The sequence below is a fragment of the Cygnus olor genome, chromosome 4 (assembly GCF_009769625.2).
Source record: "Cygnus olor isolate bCygOlo1 chromosome 4, bCygOlo1.pri.v2, whole genome shotgun sequence".
NCBI classification, from domain to species: Eukaryota; Metazoa; Chordata; class Aves; order Anseriformes; family Anatidae; genus Cygnus; species Cygnus olor.
This window is the reverse complement of record NC_049172.1, coordinates 66,558,580-66,579,146: the sequence shown is the minus strand read 5'-3', so window position 1 is coordinate 66,579,146 and position 20,567 is coordinate 66,558,580. Positions and strand designations below refer to the sequence as shown.

General features: G+C 36.7%; 1 protein-coding gene across 7 annotated transcripts in view; it reads right to left on the bottom strand.

Annotated features, from left to right (window-relative positions):
* Positions 1–1,184: 1,184 nt before the first annotated feature.
* The window catches only part of SH3TC1 (SH3 domain and tetratricopeptide repeats 1), a 37,142-nt gene continuing 17,759 nt past the window's right edge, over positions 1,185–20,567 (bottom strand). For 6 of the 7 annotated variants that reach the window (XM_040556128.1, XM_040556129.1, XM_040556130.1 and 3 more), the window contains 14 exons: positions 18,776–18,881; positions 16,831–16,974; positions 15,956–16,133; positions 15,068–15,141; positions 14,001–14,196; positions 12,963–13,087; positions 12,006–12,047; positions 8,859–10,547; positions 7,971–8,151; positions 6,348–6,498; positions 4,141–4,263; positions 3,696–3,846; positions 2,603–2,799; positions 1,198–2,381 (listed from right to left, as the gene is read on the bottom strand). In XM_040556128.1, the coding sequence (XP_040412062.1) occupies positions 2,151–2,381; positions 2,603–2,799; positions 3,696–3,846; positions 4,141–4,263; positions 6,348–6,498; positions 7,971–8,151; positions 8,859–10,547; positions 12,006–12,047; positions 12,963–13,087; positions 14,001–14,196; positions 15,068–15,141; positions 15,956–16,133; positions 16,831–16,974; positions 18,776–18,881 (3,588 nt within the window). In that variant the 3' untranslated portion in view covers positions 1,198–2,150. Of the gene's footprint in view, positions 2,382–2,602; positions 2,800–3,695; positions 3,847–4,140; positions 4,264–6,347; positions 6,499–7,970; positions 8,152–8,858; positions 10,548–12,005; positions 12,048–12,962; positions 13,088–14,000; positions 14,197–15,067; positions 15,142–15,955; positions 16,134–16,830; positions 16,975–18,775; positions 18,882–20,567 lie in introns of all 7 variants that reach the window. The other variant, XM_040556127.1, reaches the window with a different exon arrangement.

The window sequence follows — 20,567 nt, the reverse complement described above, 5'->3', positions numbered from 1 at the left end:
AGTCCAACAACTTTTGAATACCTAAATGCCATTTAGACATCTAATAGAAATGCAGCTCTTTGAAGTTCCATGCCTATGGATCACTTTAACCACATGGAGTAGAAAAACACAGAATTTCTCAGAGCAATGAGAGAGAATTCAGGTGCTACCTTTTCAAAAGTTAGCTACATTTTTCATGCTGTTCAACTGTCTTGAAAGCAGTGCCCAAGAAATGGTTGTTTTAGACACTGCACAAGCACAATTTAACATTAAAGGGTGAATTAGTAATGAAGGACTGGATTGCTATGAAAGCAAAAATCCCGTGGAATCAGGGCGGGCAACAAAAACTTTATCTAGTCTGAAAACCCAACGGAGAGTAGACTGCCAAGCACTGAAAAAAAAATCAAGCTATTTTACAGAGAGCAACATCCACAATTTTCCCAGCTCTATGGAGAGATACAAGATTTACAGGAAATACAAGATTTCTGTTGAGTTTTCAGGCCAAGGCAAGGAAGAGTACACATTTGCAATGCTTATTGAGACAGTATGACACCAGACTGAATGTGTTTATGCCTTTAGTGTAAGTTCCCAAGCTACCTGAACATTAAAACTTCCAGCTTTAATGCTTAGTTCAAGTCTGATTGCAAGTGTTCAGAAAAATTGAGTAGAATTGCTTTCAGCAGTACACATTCCTACAATCAGGGGTCTGATTCATTGTCCAACATAATGCTTTTTCTTTTTTAAAAGCAAAGTGCTAAGCTATATTTGGTGAGTGACATATTTACAAGCATACTCTATTCCTTTAGTGGAGGAAGTCAACAAACGAATGAAGAATTCACAAGGTCAGGAAGATGGCAAAAATCAAATACCCAATTGCATGTGTAAAGTTTCAGAGTCTGCTGCGAATGATAGTTTTAGGAGAGAAAAAAGATTCTTGGGCAAAGAACCAAGACGATGAGAATACATAGCTACACAGACCAGAAAATAAGTTGTTTCTTGCACCTCTCACTTCCTCCAGGTTTGACAATAAAAAACAAAATACAATACATAGCCAACCCCCCCCCCCACTGCTTACTGAGTCTGTGTGCATATCTTCCATTGAAGCTTCCATTCTTTCTAAAAGTCCCTTAGAAATATAGCAAAATATAGCAAAAATATAGCAAACTTTTTATATGAAATTGTTAGAGAATGAACAGGCATGATTTCAAAATTTCTCTGAATGTTTTAATTGAAACTAACAGACTTTTTCGTAGATATACACATTCAGTATATACAATCTACAATGTTATTTCTAATAAAGCTTTAATATGAAAATGTTTTGAGGCACAAAGATTTAGAACTACCAAAATTAACAATCTAGTATTTTTGCAACTAACATGAAAGAATACATTTTTCTGAATATAATGTAATTATAGGAAATGCTGTGTTAAGCCATTGCAGACAATACTGACAATTCTGAAAAAGGTCAATTAAAAATGTCTTTGGAAAGAGAGAAAGAGAGCCTTCACAGGACAAATGAAATCCACGGAACAACATGCATACTACCAGAGACTTCATTTCTGAGCACCGGTTAGTTTTTACAATATACAACTTTAGGATTTCAAAGATAATTAGAGGCTCTGAGTTCTGCAGTAAGTTAGTTTGTTGGGAAATGAGGGGTGATTGATTGCTAGGCAGCTGGATCAAACTAATTCTCATACTGTATCTAACATGATTGTGCAAATACTTCTTTGGCATCAATTAAATTAAATAGAGGTAGGTCAAACAGGAACTAGGTCATACAAAGAAAGACAGTTTGTACGGAGTGCTATTTGTCTACAATGCTTTATTAAATACTTTTCATCACATATATGCATTGATCATTTTCCAATATGCAACTAGGCAAAAAAAGATAGCAAAGAAAAATGTAATATTAAAAAGAATAAAGGCTGATGGGTTTTGGTTTTAGTTCATAGGCTGATCCTCAAATAACAAGTGCAGGACTGTATCTTAGAGATGATACAATGCAGTCCACTGTCATGAAAACAGGTAATTTATCTTGGGATGCTGAACTCCTGCTCACAGCACATGCAGTATGAGACACTGAACTCATTCTGCATGCTCCTGCCAAACCCATGCAATATTTCTTTAACTACTTCTGTAATTGCTGGATTGCATTGTTTCAAAGTTGTTTATAAACTCTTATAACACTGATCAGGAGCTAGATTTATTCTTCTAACATTCAGCTCTGCTGCAAACGTTCTTGCCTTTTGATAAAAGAAGAGAGACATTTCCCGATCCACAAGGAAGTTGTGGTAGATTATTGCAAGTCTTGTGTAAATCTTCAGTTGAGCTTTTTTATTGCCCAAGTCCATGGCAGCAGCGAGTGCCAAATGATAATAGCCTGCTGCATCAAAGGGATCCTGAAATTAAAAAAAAAAAAGGTAGTACCTTCTACAGCACAGCTGTGTAAGAGGACATCCAAGCTCAGTTCGTTAGGTAACAAACCAGAAAAATATAGTTTCAGATCTTCTCCCACCTTATTATTTACATTCTAAATGCATAACAACAATTTAGTAAAGTGATGTGATAAAACATTACTCAGCATAATGATTTTTCCACAGCAGTTTTTAGTATTTCTTACCTTAAGGTCATAGAATATTATGTCTCCTAAGTTCAAGTACACCTTGACGTAATACAATGTTTCCTCCTCAAACTCCAGGGGAGAGGAACAGAGGGACAAGGCCTTTAAATAAAAGTGTTCAGCTAGTTCACAGTGACCCAAATGATGATGGATGGCAGCCAGACGATGATAAGCTATTCGTTCATTTAGCTGATTTCCTAATGAGATAACGTACAAATCAGGATAAAATCAAAGAAACAAAAGTGAAATTTTCTCAAACCAGGATATATCGGTAATATTTTTTTAGTTTATTTCTATACAGTATTTTGTTGATCAAAACTATTTTTGTTTTGATAAATGGCCAAGAGATACATGGCCAAGCCTGCCCTTTTCCTTAAGGAAAAGTCCCAGAGAATTTATTATTTTTTCCGCTGTTGGATTTGACTGTCTCTGGGACTTTCTAAAATAACTGCATTCATACCTTTCATGTATCACACACTGTGCATATTTACAAAGAACAGATTTTTTTTGGAAGTTTTCAAAATGGTAATAATGGGATTACAAACTCCCTTAACCTTCCCAGTGAAAACTTTATATTAGAAATTATATGAAAAAAGAAAGATCAGACTGATCAAAATGATCTGTCTGTGCACGTACAGAGGGACAGGAGCATTCTTAATCAGTTGAACAGTTCTCAAAAACAAAGAATATCACTTTGGAATCTAGCCTTATTGTTTTTAATTACTTTTTCCTTGATCTGTTCACCAGCAAGGCTACAAGCAAATCTGAATAGAGCACATGATACTCATAAGCATCTTGGCACAAAAGTATTGATCAGTATTGCAGCTTGGCTATAAGAAAGCACATTAAATTTGGGCTTGGAATCCCACACTTAATTCTGTGCTGTACATTTTCCATATGAATTTAGAGCTTGAAGAGGCAGCAGTAACATTATTCTTTCTTGAACAGAGGCAAAAATAGCAAGGAGAGTATTGTTATGAATTCCTGTCAGGAAATCTGACTGAATTTGAAGGACGAAAACATCTTATTTTTAGATTCCTGTCTTAAATTGGAGATATCACTCATACCCAGCTGTAACTGAAATTGGTCTTACCTAAATTTACGCTAAGCATAAGAGATGCTTTTGCATATTCCAGACTTTCCTCGTAAACCTTCAGATTCACCAACAATTCCACCAGTTTATTATATAATCTGAGCTCAGTGTTTTTGTTGCCAATCTCAACAGCAAGTGGAAGAGCCCTGTCCTGAAATGCACAAGAACAAGTTAGGTATTTATGAACCCCAAGATGTGCACTGAAAAACTTCCATTTACATCATGTCAAGCAATTTGGTTTTTTTTTTTTTTGCTCTTTGAATATATCACATCTTAGACAGAGAAGAAGAATTACAACAGGTGAAATCTACTAATAGCATGGCATAAAGTACTCAATTACAATAGGTTATAGTCTTGTTTGCTGAGAGGTTCAGGATTTGTAGAAATCTGTGACAAAGGGAGAACATGTAATTATCGATGCTGTAAAAAAAAACAACACACAAACCTTGTAGAAGGTCACTGCTTTCTCCTTTTCCCATGAACCATTGAAAAATATGTCTCCAGCAGCTTCAAACAATTCCATTGCTAAATTGGGATCTCCTGTATGGAGAGCAGCATCCTGAGCAACCTGAAAACAAGGAATGGGGTAAAAAAAAAGAAAAAATCTTGGTAATTTCTTGATTAAAAAAATTATAAATACTATTGATTGAAAAAATGATCTTGTTAAGGCCCCTCTTCTTATTAGAATATAGGAAAAACTATACTTCATGAGACCATACTTTGTCTTTTTTTGGTACGCTCTTTTTGAGTGGTAGATGCTGAAAGAGGAATATAGGAAACAGGGCACATACAGAGTTATAGTCTCCCTTTCTCTGTCAATAATATCCTACTAACTTTTTCAGCACACAGCAGAACAACAGGGGGAAAAAAAAGTACTGTTCTCGATAGTTGTAATACTAAATTTAATTGAAATCAAGTTTATCATAAAAATAAATGATTGTGAATTAGATATAGCTAACAGCACAGATTTAAAAGCCTGTGAATTCTGTAAATAAATGCAGCTCTACCATCCTGGCTGCTCTGAACTAAATGTATGCCACATTAGCAAAAAAGGCTTAATGAGAGGAAGCATACACCCGCCCCAAAGAAAATAAGTGATATCAGGATACTCGGTTACTGATAGGATAAGTAGTAACGGGAAAGGGGACTTGCACACAAAGCAGGATGAATCTTGTTTTGGTTTTCAAGATGCAAACTAATACAAGTGCAACTCCCAACTTTGGCTCAAAGGCAGTGCTCCTTTTCAGCACGTTTTGGCTTTAGGCACCTAAGAACTATTGTTTTACGTTTTTGGAAGTTGTACTTTACATGCAAGTTGAGTTGTGGTGATTTGCACAAATTACTGGCACTGTGGTCTGCCTTCTAGTGGGCAGATTCCTCTTTTAAGATTTTCCTTAAGTAGAGGTACTCAGTTCTAAATATCAGATTCCATATGTACATATTATGGAACGTACATGCATGTCCCTGACCCACCCTTCCTCTTGAAGAGGAGTGTAACAGAGAAAGCCATCCCACACGTTGATTTAGGTTTTGCACCACCAGGTGAATGACTGACTTGGAGGCTATAAGATAAAACCATTTACTAAAAGAAAGAAATAACATGTCTATAGCACAGTTCCTTCCCATAAATGCATTTATTCAGTCTTACTGACATGCATTCAAAAAGCTAACAGAAAAATTAATTAAATTAGCCCAACAATGTGTCTCAGCACATTTGAAACGTGAATTTGTTCCTTATGGTTTCCCACGTCTTTGTGTATTTTTTTTTTTTTCAAAACATCTTAACAATAGGTGTCACATTATTTTATTTCATGATCCTATTTTGGTACCACTCATACACCAAGACTCAGATCTTGCTATGTGAAATGCTGTATATATCCTGCACTACAAGGCAGCACTCTCCCTTACGATCGGGAGAAGGATTTTTAAACCCTTTAACAAAAGCAAAAAATTAATTCCCCAAATACCTAAGTGATTGGCTAGAAGCTGTACAGATGATTACAAGACTCAGGTCTACACTGCAGTGCAGCTCCAAAAAAGACTCTGGACAATCCAGCTGCAGCAGTCAAGGCCTAGATCTCAGCTTCAGGTCATCTTTCAGTCTGTTAGCACAGCAACAGAAGCAGCAGCAGCTGTGCAAACCACCAGCTTGAGCACTGCAAAGGCAGCAGCAGCTTCAGCTGGCCCTGTGCCATGCTGTGCACAGCCATGGAAGGAATGCTTTAGATGCTCTGGAAATGCTTGCAGAAGAAGCTGCTCTGTTTTCCTGAGGATCTGGCCTACAAGCCAGCACACTATGCTACTCACGTTATCCACCAGCACATAGCACACATACATGATTCAATTGCTGTGGTGCTGCACAGCTGTTAAGACAGTGAGGTAATAGGATGAAGAGATGCACAGAACACAAAATTTGCAACAAAGCAGGCAGTAAAGGTCACTGCCCAAGATCTTTCCAGAGTCCAGAAACAGGTTAAAATGGAACACCACAGGAAGATGCTCAGACTTTCAGCTGTTAAGCTTACTACATGAATGGTGTTACTATGTGTTCAAAACAGTTAGCAAAATCTCTGGGATTGTTATATTTATTTACTCTTACCATGCCACCTGCTCCATGCCGATGACATATGTATGCTTGTGTTGACAACATACCTGAATATAAAGATCCACAAGCTCATTCTGCCTCAGAACGTAATATATCTTTCCTGCCCGTAGCCAAGCGTATGCTTCTTTCTCTTTTTTCTGGAGATCTATAAATATTCCAAGGCTTCTTTTGGTATATTCCAGAGCTGATCTGTAAGCCCTGAAATGGGGGAAAACTCCTTATGACGGAATGGCTCTTCAGAATGGGGAATGTTTTTCATCATAATTAGAGAAGTGTTATATTACTGTAAAAGACTGTTGGTTCAAATCTGTTTTAATCTGTTTTCTGTTAGATTATCATCACATTATGTTATTTCAGAGTGATTTATTTAGTTTTATTTAGGTTGTTTTTTTTTACCCTACCTCACGCTAGTGACAGGTAGAAAAAAATCTTTCCTCATTTTCATCTCTTCTAATATTTGCTCTTTTTCCTACAGGCCTCAGAAAGAAATAGTGTTTGTAATTTTTTTTCTAAATATCATCTAGGGCTTTGACTTATGCACAGTTCAGACTAATCCACCCTTGTACAAAATTTGGGAGTGGGATAGTGGGAGGGAGAATATAAATTATGAGGTCATTGGGTAGCACTGATTGCTGCTTACAGTGCTTGATATCAGCCACAGAAGCCCCAGATTTCTTTACTAAATCCTTCTCTATCTGTCCTATGGTAAATTCCCATCACCATGACCAGATGCACTTCCCTCCAAACACAAGGCACAAACATATTAAAATATATCATGAAGTACACGGTTGCTTTTACAGCAAATGGAAGCAGTTAAAGCAGAATAAATTAGACGGCATATTAGAAAAATTAGATGCTTGAACTTCAGCTACTTTAAGCTACAATAAGCATCTACTCTCTCCCCACAATCGAGCATATTTTTTTCCTATACTGAGGTATGCCTAAAGATATCTGAAGCTAAAGTGACTCCCTGAGTGAGATATAGTAAGAAAAGAATTCAGACAAAGCAGACACAACCTTAAAAAAAAACTTTGTTGTTGTTGTGAGAACCCCTTAAGTTTCTCAAGCACCTGTTAATTACTATAGAGCTGTGCAGTCTATTTTTTCTTTAATGATAAGCCAAAAAATGGTATTCCGAGAACAAGAACAGGGTAGAAATTTTTCTGGAGACTGACACGATGCAGTTATGCACATAGGTTTTCTGTTTATATAAATTTTGAAAAACATTTCCTCAAAGGGAAACACTTACATAGAGACAATTTGATATCTCACTTGGAATATCCCGTTCAGTTTCCAATGGAAAAATTGTCATGGAAAATTTATCATCGCAAACAAGTCACCTACCAGCAATAATCCTAGCAATGTCGCAGTGAAGTGTTGCATAGCATATGATTTTTTCAAGCATTTACTTACATTTTAAAAATATTTTGGCTCTTGAAGTGGTGCTAATCCCTGTTGAACATCTTGTCTCCCTTGAGAGATGATAGTTACTTAAAAAAGCAAATCAGAAGTCTTCACTAGCACTGGACCCCCTTCAATTATAATAAAGTGTGTTGGCAAAGCAGAGGGAAAAAAATCAGTCACACTCAACTGCTGCAAAAATTGAGATCCTTTAGCATGGCAGAAAAGTTAAAATCAGGATAAAAACAAAGTCATTCAGCATGTCTTACCTTTCTGTTCCTAAAGACAAGTAAAGCTGACTAATGGTTTCCAAAATTTGTCCCTCCAGAACTTTATTGGACATCTTTCTAGCTAAAGATAGCTGATATTCATTGTAGATGACACACTGAGCCTCATTGGGAACAACTGTACTGTAGAACTGACACAGCAGTTTAATTGCTTGAAGCTGACCTAGGGGAATAGATACGAAATACTGCCATGAATTTCTATTTTAAAATGAAAGTTAAATTATTTTTAGAATAGTTCATTCCTACTGTTTCATAAGCTCAGAAGTCAGTGAATAACAATATAGAAGTCATGACAAGATTCCACCACCAGCTTCTTCACCCTCAACAAAATTAACCAAGGCTAGAGGTTACTTAAAACTTGATTTCTAGGATAAAGTGATAGAACAGTCACCTTACTTGCATAAACTGCCTAAATCAGCAAACACAAACATTGCATGGTTCTTCTAAAAACAACTATTTTATACAAAAGTAATCCAGAGTACCCATTGTTTTCATATATTTATATTTGAGTCTTGTGCTGTTTGTACAGCCAATGATATCGTAGCTATTATAAATATTACTGAACATCGATATTATAAATAGTATTGACCAAAGAAGTCTCTAGACTTTATAGTAATTTATTTAGTTGTTTCTTAATGTTTACATTTTCTCCATCATTTCTGACAAGCCTGAGAAGTACCAGAAAAACAAATAAGTATTTATTTTCTCCACCATTATGGAACGGAGCAGACTTTCATCACAGCTATCATGTAACTTAACATAAAATGTTAAGGAAAAACCATTATGTATGGTATAAACCATTATATATAACAAGCATTACCAAACAGGGTACGTTTCATAACTTCAAGAGGAAAAAAAAAAACAACTTACTTTCCAGATGACTTGTCTCCATTGCAACTAAAAATGCCCATTCATAATAAAACCTTCCTTTTTCTCTTTGAGTTCCACTAACGTAGTAACATCCCAGTTGAAGGAGGACTTGGATAAACTCTTGGCCACAGTCCATGCTTGAAAGTTTGGAGAATAGCTTCACTGCCTTGATATAATAATGTTCTGCCAGCTTATTGGCTTCTGCATGCAGGCAGAGCGCCCCAAAATTAGCCAGGGCTATAGCTTGGTTATGGGTCATATTTGCCTCTTCAGAAAGACATAGAGCTTTGTAGCAGCATTCAGCAGCTTCCTTTGTGTTGTTTTTTCTTTTCAAAGCAATAGCAAGCATATTATAAGCAACACCTAGTTGTTGAGGATTGCTCCGTGAGGAGTCTACAACAGCATTTAAAATGGTTACTGCCACATCATATTGCCTGTAAAGAATGTATAACCAAGCAAGTGAAACCAAATAGTTAATAGTTTCCTCTGGCTTCGCAAACGTATCAGAGTCCAGTGCTTTCATCATGTAAACAATGGCTTTTCCATACCGTTTGTGGTGGCTGTACAGTTTTGCTAAGCTGAGATAGATGGTGCTGCATAGTCCTTGTTGCTCATTTGCAAATGCAGAGGACAGAGCTTGTATCAGGTAAGGTGCAATTTGGGATGGAAGTATTTGTCTGAGTTTTCTCAAGCCATAGAGCTTCGGAGCATTTTTGATGACTAAATCAATCCTTTTCAAGGAATCCATTAAAGTACTTGAGCTCTGGGAAGAGGAGACTTTTATGCAACTTAACACAATGTGTGGCAAACACTTTTCATTGTAGGACTCTGCTAGTTTGAAATAACAGTTGTTGGATAAGTTGTTTTGTAAACCCAAATTATTAAGCAACAATTGCAGCCTTTCTAAAAAGGGCAGTGCCTCTTCATGCTGTTTGCGTGCAGTGTAGTGTTTTGCCAGTAGAAAGCATGCCCTTGCCTCCGCATGTTTGTTCTGGCTCAAAATTGTCCTCTTCAGAGCATACTTCAGAATATCTGACTCCAGGTCAGCACTGCAAATGTAGTTGGGAATTCCCATGAGAAGAGATGTAGCCTTGTCAAAAATATGAGCACATTTTTCTTTGTTCTTCTGTGTCAAGTAGATGGCTGCTAGATTTGTGTAAAGGGCAATTACAAAGTATAAATCGCTAAACCCTCCAGTTACTGCCCCCAACGCTTCCTCAAAATAAACCCGAGCTTGGGAAAACTTCACCTTTTTAAAACTTAGCCTGCCTAATAGAAAGCATAGCCTTGCTAGTGCCCAGGACATACCTGCTTTCTTTGCTAACTCCCTTGCTATGCTAAAAAAGCTAACCAGTTCGTCTTCTTCTGAAAAGCCATAAAACATGCTATTAATAAATGGATAAGAGAAATCATACAGGTTTTTGAAATCTCTCTCATACTCTTCCCTATTTAAGAAGGGTAGCAATGACTCAAAGACATCAGATGCTTGACCATCATCTTGATAGATGTAGAAGCAAGGTCCTGCAGGTGGAGGAAGGATTTCCTGATTTGGAGACTTGGCAGAATCCTTTCCTTCAGTAGCTGGCCCTTCTGCCCGTGTGACCTCCAAATTCTTGAAGTTCTTTAAGAATTCTTCTATCCTGCCATTCTTGCTAGTGGATACCATGTTAGAGTGTGAACATGGAATTTCTGCAATTCAAAAATAATTCACAGATCAAAGTTTCATGGGTGCATGTACACAACGATCTTTCAGACCAACAGAAACATTTATCAGTAGAGGATGTTGTTAGGAAACACTATATTAACATACTGCTTTCTCAACAATATGTTTAGGAGACAAACCAAAGGTGGGGAGAAGAGAACAAGATGGGTCAGGGAGGAACAAACATGGGAAATGGAGGAATAGGGATAAAAGGACTTGCCACACCTAAGCACACTGCTGATAATTACAATTATCTCACCTGTTCCTGATCACCAAAGTCTGTTCCATCCTATTTAACTAATACAAACTTTTTTTTTGTTTGACTCAAAGTACACTTCGAGTGTATATTAAAGCAAGAGCAAGCACTACCAGAGAATTACAATTCAGACTACCTGGTAAGCTGGAGACCACCAGAATCTGCAAAAAAAACAGGGTCTACAGTGGAGGCTGAATAAAGGGCCCAAGGTCTGGGCATGGATATGGGATAGATTTAAGGTTTGAATAAGGGTAAGCCTAAATTCTGCTAGAAAACTAAGGCAGATTAGCCAGGGAGGGTGAGATGGAGCTCTATGTGTTGTTAAAGTCTGAAGTGGGCGCCTGTGAAAGTACTGTACTCTTGCCCACGTTATTTCCGCATGGACAGCCATGCCTGTGTAATAGGTGTAATAAGATTCCGTTGTCAGATACCAACCCTGCTTCTCTGCTGGTGCAGATCATCTTTCCTAGAATTACAAAGTTTGTGGTTATCATTGTGGTCACTGATCTAAATTCTTCTAGGACTATCACTACTGAATATATTATAAACACAAACAAGACAGACATGCTATCATTTTTCAGTTCTCCCACTGTTATCAGGTTACATTCATAGTCAGTGTAAAGCTTACAGCTGAGTATCAACAGGATTTTACTGACCTTGCAAATTTGAAGAGCTCAGTTTCCTTAGAACTCCATTTATGAAAGTGTTCAGCAGAATCATAAACAAAAATTGATATTTAGAAAAATGTTAGTACAATGGAAGTAATGGTAGTAACAGCTTTGTAGCTAAATTCCAGTGGGAAGTAATTCTGCATTCTCAAAGTACCTCCTTTAGGGAATATATTTATGGGATGTTTTCTAGCAGACTGAAGATCTACTAGAATTCAAACTGGGCACTTGCCAGGTGTCCCATAAAAAGTACTTTGCCTTCTTAAACACAATGTGTGGTCACATCAGTAAAAATAAGTCATGTACTTTGCAATAGGATAACGATGTCTGAGAAAGGCATCTGATACTTGTGAAAGCTACAACATCTTACAGCAAAACCTAGTGATAACGTAGAGAAGCAATGAGAGAAGAAAGAATGTGAAAAGACATCGGAAAGACAAAAGCGAAAAGATTAGAAGCTACATTAGTTTTAATAAATAAAAATATTTTAACAAATAAAAATTTGTATGCATATTTATTACCACATTCATGAGTTTTCTGAAATTCCTGTTCTTCTAACTGGTCTGTAAGAAAGAAAAAAAGCCATGTTAGCTATGGTATCTTACCTCTTTTTCATCTTTAAGTATTCTAAAATATAACTTTTTTTTCTGGTTCCATATGGTGGAAAAATTGGATGTTCCCTGTAAGTTTAGAAAAGATTAATTTCCTAAGTCTGACCCAAAGATCTAGATTTAAATGTCTAACATAGCACATCTGTAGAACATTCAAGAATTACTTTTGTATGTAGAAGATATTTCTCGGGATATGCCAGTTGCCATGCTGATTATTTTCACTGTCTTGCACAGCCTGTGGTGGGATAAGAAATTGCTGCTCCTGGTCAGTTTAGCAAGACAGTTAATTATATTGACTACCTTAGACCAAGTCTCTACAGAGGAAACCCCGATTGTCCCAATTACTTTATGTGAAGCATAAGCACTTCGACAGATAACAGCTGTAGAGATGTAGCTAAAAGTAAATTATTTCTTTGTATGAATAGATTTTGCTATGCCTTTGATAGTTAAATGAAACACGAGGAGGTGTGTGTTTACATTACCCATCGATAATTATTATGCCACATTTCCTAACAAAAATGCAAAGCAGATAATATTTAGCTGAACACAGTCTTTTCTAATGCAGCACTCTGTCATTTGAAGGCTTAAAGATCTGTTCAGCTCAACAGCAGTATTTGAAAGTCCTGCTGCTCAATTCACTCAAAAATGGACAAAAGAGGATTTCTAAATGCTCTGCTGGGAGAAGTTTTGCATCAGCAGGAAAATAAATCTAAATGACATATCTACAATCAAACTGAATACCAATATATTTCAAAGTAGCTACAAAGTCTGGAATCTCATTAAAATAGAAAAAAAGTCACTTATGACAAGGATATAGGAACAATACATGTATCCTGGGCAGCGAAAAGGAGTAAAACACGTACTTACCTATTCTATACACAGAGCAAACATCTGTGATAGAAGTTTGCTTCAACAAATGTATCACTTCTAATTGTTTTTCCTTTGAAAAACAAGACAGCTCTTCCACTTTAAGAAAATCCAGGTCTTGTGCTCTAACAAAAAGAGAAGCAACTTAGAAGGTGTCTCAAAGCAGATTTGGCTTGAGGAGCTTAATGAAGTTCAAATGCCTCACTAAAGTTTGAACTTGTTAAGAGAAACCAATACAGACTTCCCATTACAGGTCCTGTTGTGTTCAAAATTAGTATCAGTCATCATATTTACAAACATATATACAAACTAATGATACCTAATGATGCTTGCAAGCTAACAGTTTCTGCCATATCCGAGTAAGTTTTGTCTCTATATCACGGTATAGCATTTTATGAGAGAATTTATTAAAAGCACAAATATTTAAGGACATTATGAAATTGATTTTCTAATAAGCTCAAGGTTGCATATCAAACTGCAAGCAACATCTAAGAACTCCTAATTTCAGGATGCAAGCAATCCAGACATAATAAGAGCAGCCTATTTACATGGTGCCAATGCATTCTGAAACACACATTTTTACGGGCTTCTTTTTGCATTATGAACAATTATTCATAAGTGAACCTCATATGAAGCAAATTAAGGCCTATGGTGATGGTACTAGCAAAATCAGAAGCTGGATACTTTAACACAGATCTTGACACCAGTAGAAATGGAATCTTCTGAAACAGTAAAAATTCTTTGATTACGCGATCCAAAGAATAGACACTGAACCAGATATACACAACTACAACAATCCCTTTTCCCTGTAAGAAACTCAGGTACAATGTGACAACACTTCCCAATATCTAAGCTAATTTCATATTCCCATTTCTTTGTGTTTGTTCTGACTGATACACACTATGGCAATTTTTATCAATAGGACACACAAAACCAAACCAAAAAACTGCAAACTTAAGTTTAACATTCAGTATTTTAAAGCTCAAGAGACTCTTCCTAAGCCTCTTCTGGTTTCCAAGTTAAATACGTAACACTTACTTATTTCCAGGTAAGTCCAGTTTAACATAATTCGTCTTTACAAAACCTATTTGGCCAGTAAGCAGATGTCTTCCAACAAACCATTCCATGCATTCAACAAGGTAACCAAGGATCTCAATTTTGTCTCCTTCCTGGAAACTAATCTCTTCAGGCACAGTACTTTCATAATTCATCACAGCTAGACAGGATCCCGTTGCTGTGTAATAGAGATAGATAAATATTATTTGCAGATACAGTAGTTTAACAATACACTTAATAAAATAGCAACTCAGCAGAGAAATGTATTTAGTGAAAGACATTCCTGGAACTCGAGTTGTACAACCAATGCAGCAAGATTTAAAGCATCTGTATGGAATCAGTTTGGTTTGAGCAATTAAAATTGTGATTAACAGCATAAAAATCTATACTAGTAATTTCCCAGCCATTAGAAAGCAAAATCTAAAATCTTTTCAAAAATCTGAAAAAGTGACAAAAAGGAATTGCTCGTAGTCCCTATTTTCTGTCTTTTGTGCTGCCGGGCCACAGCACAAGCATTTGAACCAATTTATAAAATCTTTATTAAGTAAATATGCAGTTATATACCAGTCCATACAGTATTGAAACTGACTTGTATGGTAGAAAATAAGCCATGTTTACTGTCTAACCTGAGCCCGTCTGTATGAGTGTTATTTTTCTGTCAGTATTAGCTAAATCAGTACACGTGTGAAAGATCCACAAAAATTACAGTAGTGTGTATTCCTATTTAAAGTTTATCATCAAATCTACAGAGGCATCAAATTAATTACTTTGTGTATCTACTTAACACAACATATAGGAGACAAAAAAAGGAGACATAAGCCTAAGAGTTTAACTCAAATTAGATATGTCAAGCCACTTATTTTGTAAAACCCCTTTGTCATAGGCAGAGATTTATGCTTTCACTAATTTTACAGCAATGCAATTTTAAAAGCTGTTTTCCCATCCTAATACAATGAAAATAAATATTGAACCCTTCAGAGTCTGTCCTAGTGAAATCATAGAATAAGTTTTTTTTTTTCACATGTTGACATTTGAATGGAATTTCTTACCAACTTGCCTGATGGATTTACATTCAGTTTTGTATGTAACATCAATAGGATCAGAATACACTTTAAGAAACCATCTTTAAGTAGAAAAAGAAATTGTAGTTAGTGCATGAAACACCTTATTAAATCTTGTGACAGTAACAGTTATATTTTAAATGCATTTAAAACCAAAAAGATGTACTCCTCCCAACACGTATCTTTCAATTTCAACACTGACTTCAGATACAGCTATATTTTGAGCAATGTTAGCACTGAAAGAAATATTACCTCAGTTCCTCAATCAACCTAGCAGAAAAAGCCCTGCTACTTCTCCCTGCCCAAGATCCACAGAAAAATTACTGCTTTTGAACTACTGAGAACACCAAGAATGATTGATTTTTTGATTATTCATAAAATAGGGAGTAGATTAAGCCCACTGATAAAATTTTGGCTTTCTAGCAATTATGAGATTGGATATGAACTTGAAAGAAACTGCAATATAACTGCAGATGGCTTCTGCCAATAACATTGAGTAAAAACACTGCTGTCTTGTCCTCATCCATATTTCCAAGCATCCCACCTGTTACCATCCACACTTCCAAGCATCCTGAAAAATGAGAATTGTCAATTTAAATTATTTTAGAAATACTAATAGCTTATATTTCAGACTCAGAAAAAAAAAGGCAGTATCTAACTTAGAAGATAGTAAACCATCTTCTTTAAAAGCTGCACTGCAGGCATTGGAATTAATTTCAATTACTTGATATGGAAGGAAATAGAGCATTTGTTCTCATTGTTGATAGAAGATGGATGTTCCATAAGAAACCGCCATTTAGATGGACCTTTCTCTAAGCAGATACATACGCATGAAACAGATGCATATAAAAGAGGTAGTTAGTGTCAGGTACCTACTGATGAAAAGGGATTAGTGGCTCCAGAGAAACGTTAGACAGCATGGTCGTGTCACCATCCACAGATCCATCTGTTACATCTTCAGTAAAAGCTGCAGTCTCAAAATAAGTGTTCGTTTCGCAGTCTGTAGCCGTTATCTTTGTTACCAGATTGTCAGGATGTAAAACAAAAAATGCCCCTAAAAAGAATGCAGTGTAGCAGATGCCATTTTATGTAATGTTTTAATGCCATACAAGCTTTAAAATTCTCAAGAGCATCTGTAGCATTCAATTAAAGATGGATAATTTGAGATTTCACAATTATTTTCTCTCATTATTTATCAGATTTTCATACATTTCTGCCTAGTTTCTATTTCAGTAAAATGACATGTTCTGTGAAGTGTAGAACCCTCTTCTGCATTATTTTGCAGCAGATTACCTGGATACGTGTGTCTATATTCCCTGCAGAACACAAGAAAAATTCCTATTGCATTGGTCAACGAGCTATCTAGCCCAGTATTGTCTCTGACAGTGGCAGCAGATGATACTGTTTAAGAGAAGCACATAAACCTGGCAACTATTTGTAATCCCTTTTACATCTCGAGGATCTGCAGTAATATTAACCAAGTTGGAATGCACATCCCTATCTAATCCTTTTGGTATCCATTTATGGACCAGTTGCACTTGAATTTATCTAATCCCCCTTTGATTCTTCTGAACTCTTTCTGAGCTGCTCCTTTCTCTTCTCTTTTTGGTACACTTTGATTTAATAGATTTAAATTTCCACTTAACTAAGTATTTGAGTAGATCTTAAGATTTACTTTCAGGATTTTAAGAAACAGCTATAAAGAAAGGCACTTCTCTAAATTTAACCTTAGTGCACACAGTCTTCCTTACCTTCTTGTACTAGCAGACTTCTGTACATCAACTTCAATGATTTTTCATTTACACAGACTTCAATGCCTGTTTCTTCATCCTCTTGAGAACAGAGCCAGAAGGACTGATCTAGGAATAAATTTTCCATGCAATGATTTATAAAACCTAGGAGAAAAAAAAAAGAATTTGTTTTCTTTGCAGTATTAATATATTTTAAAGAAAATAACTTTCAGAAATTCATAAACTGGGGTATGCATTCTGATAGCTCCATTATTGCTTAACCCATAGTATATAACACTATTGTTACAAGGCAAAATTACATCCATTGAGTCACATGTATTACAGCTACTTTTAGTGCTTAGTTATCACAAGCTACACCTAAAAGGTGCAGAAGTTCTTTGTATCTTACATTGCTGAAAAAGCAGACCATGTCCTCGCATTACAAGGGTTCCACATGGTTTAGCTGTATTTCAAAGGTTTTCACTAGCAAGCTTTGAATAACAGCTGCTTAGCATCCCGTAATAACAGGTGACTGGAAATAATCTCAAGAAATAATCTCTTCATAAATTTCTGTTGCCTGAATCAGCTATGTCAATTTAAGTAGATACTGTGCCTGGGTATCAAATTCCTGAAATTTCTTTGATACAGAAATGATACTGCATATCAGAGTTAAGTAAGCCACGAGACAGTGCTTGATCTTGGAAATTTGGACTCCTTACATAAGGATTTACAGCTTTCAAAGCTGTATCATGGCTACAGGAACATCTGAGTTGGTGTAGTATGGTATAGTATGGTAGTACTGTATAGTATGGTGTAGTATGGTAGTATGTTGTAGATGGTAGATTATTACTTCAGGGACCAAGATTAGAACATTAGTTGATCCTTTGAGTATGCAGTTACAGTGGAGAGGAAGGGGTGGACAGATCAGTGATCAAGGTGCTACTCTGCAGTTTGGAAGATGCTAATTGATTTCCTTTCAGCCAGTCTCACATAAACTTCATCTTTTTGTGCTTTCTCTGTGAATTTGGATAAGAAAGGTATTTTTTCTATTTCACTCAGGAATGTCTTAAAATACAAAATGACATAAATAAAAAATTAAAAATAAAATTTATTATATTAGATTTGTCTGATGGAAACAGACAAACTCAAAGAAGTAGTGCACACAAGGTTCTCCATACACAAAAGAAAAATATAATCAAGTGAACAAAATTAAAAGACAAAATCTGATTCAAACACTATTCTTCAGAAAAGACCCGTGAAGTTATAGGTTATTAAAAATGGAACTCAAATCAACAGCACCGTACTGCTACAAAACGTATGCTCAGATTTAGAAACAGGACCAAAGCATGCAAAGCATCATCTGAAGCCTTACCAACTCGGTCCAGTTTGCTCATTACTACTCAGGAAAGATGTGGACCAACTAGAGGAGTCCAGTGGGGAACATGATCAGAGTTCTAGAAAATACACTCTGTGAAGAAGGATTAAAGGAATTACTGTGGATTTTCCTAAAGAAAACAACACTGAGGGAAGCATGAGTTAGAAGTCTTCACTTAGGTCTGAGCCTGGTGCAAGGAAAGAATTATAAATTCTCCATATCTATGGTGAGCAGAAAAAGCTGTGAAAGTATTTAAGTAGCAGTATGGATTAGACACTACAACACAAACACTTGGATTAGAATAAACTGCTTGGAAAGAAAGCATGATCTGGTGCTGGGGTATTTAGACTAAACACCATCCAGAAATGATAGCTGTTACCTGCTTTGGTACAAATGCAGGTTCTCTTGGAGGTGGGGGATGTCTCTCCAGCCCTATCACCAGTACTACGTTCAAGCACGTTATTTACTGCTATTAGGAGTTATCACATTGAAAATCTCAAGATCACATTCAACATATTCCCAGTCAATCAGAAATTATGTGCACAGGAATAAAAAAGCATATTGTACTGTTGTATGGTAAAAGAGCTTTACCCAATGAATGATAAGTTAGAAATTTCCATATTTCTTCAAAAGTTTTAAATGTCACCACTATTAGATCTTGATCACTGTGAATAGAGAGCAATCTAGCAGAGAGCTCCTAAAAAAAATCAAAAACAATATTTTAATTACAATTTTACCAGGCTCAAGCAAAATTTCTCACTAGTTAACATTTATACTAAAACATTATGTACTAAGAAGGGTAAGAAAAAAAATACAGGATTTGGCCTATATGAGATACCTCTTCTTTAACACATACCTACAACATACAGCCAAACAAATTTTAATCCAATTTATTCTTACCAGTTATACTAATAATTTCTCTGTAAATTCACAACTCTGGAATTAAGACTGGGTGAGACCTAAAGGCCTGTGTTTCAGACCTGTCTCTGTATAGTGGCCAATATTCACTATATGGAGTGTGAAAGCCAGGCAGGCATCTAGTGATCCTTTCCGAGAATGCCCTCCTAGCCCAGAGCAATTTACAGCTTAGGAACTTCTTTTGCTAGGAGAACAGGCATTAATATTAAATAGCAGAAGGATTTTTTTTTCCCCTGATATTTTAAATGATCTAGAGATATTTTGAGCCACTGTAAATTTTTAGGATCCACGGCATCCTATTGTAGGTTCGCCTCAGAGCTCTGTACACATATGACAACATACCTCCTTTGATACATCTTTGAGCTCAGTCTTGTGCCAGAGGAGACATGGAACAGTCATTCCCTTGTTCACTGGTTCCATGCATTAAAACTAATTAAATATGTTGGAATATTATTTTTTAGAATATGCACTAAGATACTTTCCTCCTCATTTGTAACAGTTCATATTGTTGTGAATTTAACAAAGAGCAGCAATAATCATTATAATTTACAATGTTGAATTTTATAAGGACAACGCTAATGGTGAGAACTACATAAACTTTCAAATTAGTGTAAGAAATATACATCTTAATGGATTCTAGCCAAAGATTGACAATAAACAACTAACTGACGTGCAACCAAACTGTTTAAAAATGGGTCTCTCCAGTGCTGTTGGTTGCTATCTTTCAGGGAAACACAAATAACTGTGGCAATTTATGAGTCAAATATCTGAACCAGTATCTCAGAGAATAAATCAGATGCACAGCTAGAAGGTATAGTCTTACTATATCATTTCCCAGTACTGTACCTTTGATCCTGGCACATCATAAAATTGAAGTGCATCTTTAAAAAAAAAAGAAACCCTGCTGGGCAGCTCAACTCCACCACAACTGCTCCTTCAATCCCCCTCCTCAAAGGAAGAGGGGAGATTAATATAATTTATTGCCTATCACTAGCAGACTAGAACAGTAAGAAACTAAAAGCAAACACCTTGCCCCCATCCACCCTCTTCCACCTCTCCCCGAGTGGTGCAGGGGAACTGGGAATTGGGGCTGAGGTCAGTCCCTAGCACTTCATCTCCGCCACTCCTTCAAGGTCACTCCATGCCCCTGCTCCACGTAGAGTACCTCCCACGGGATGCCATCCTTCCTGAACTGATCCTGCAGGGGCTGTCCACAGGCAGCAGCTCTTCAAGAATTGCACCCCTATGGGTCCATTACCATGGGGTCCATCCGTCAGAAGCAAACTGCTTCAGCATGGATCCCTCACAGGCAGCAGCTCCCCCCAGGCTCTGTGCTACTGCATGGACTCCTCTCCACGGGCTGCAGCTCCAGCCCGGGGCCTGCTCCTGCGGGGGCTCTCCGTGGGCCACAGCCTCCTCCAGGCCACATCCACCTGCTCCACTGGGGGTTCCTCCACGGGCTGCA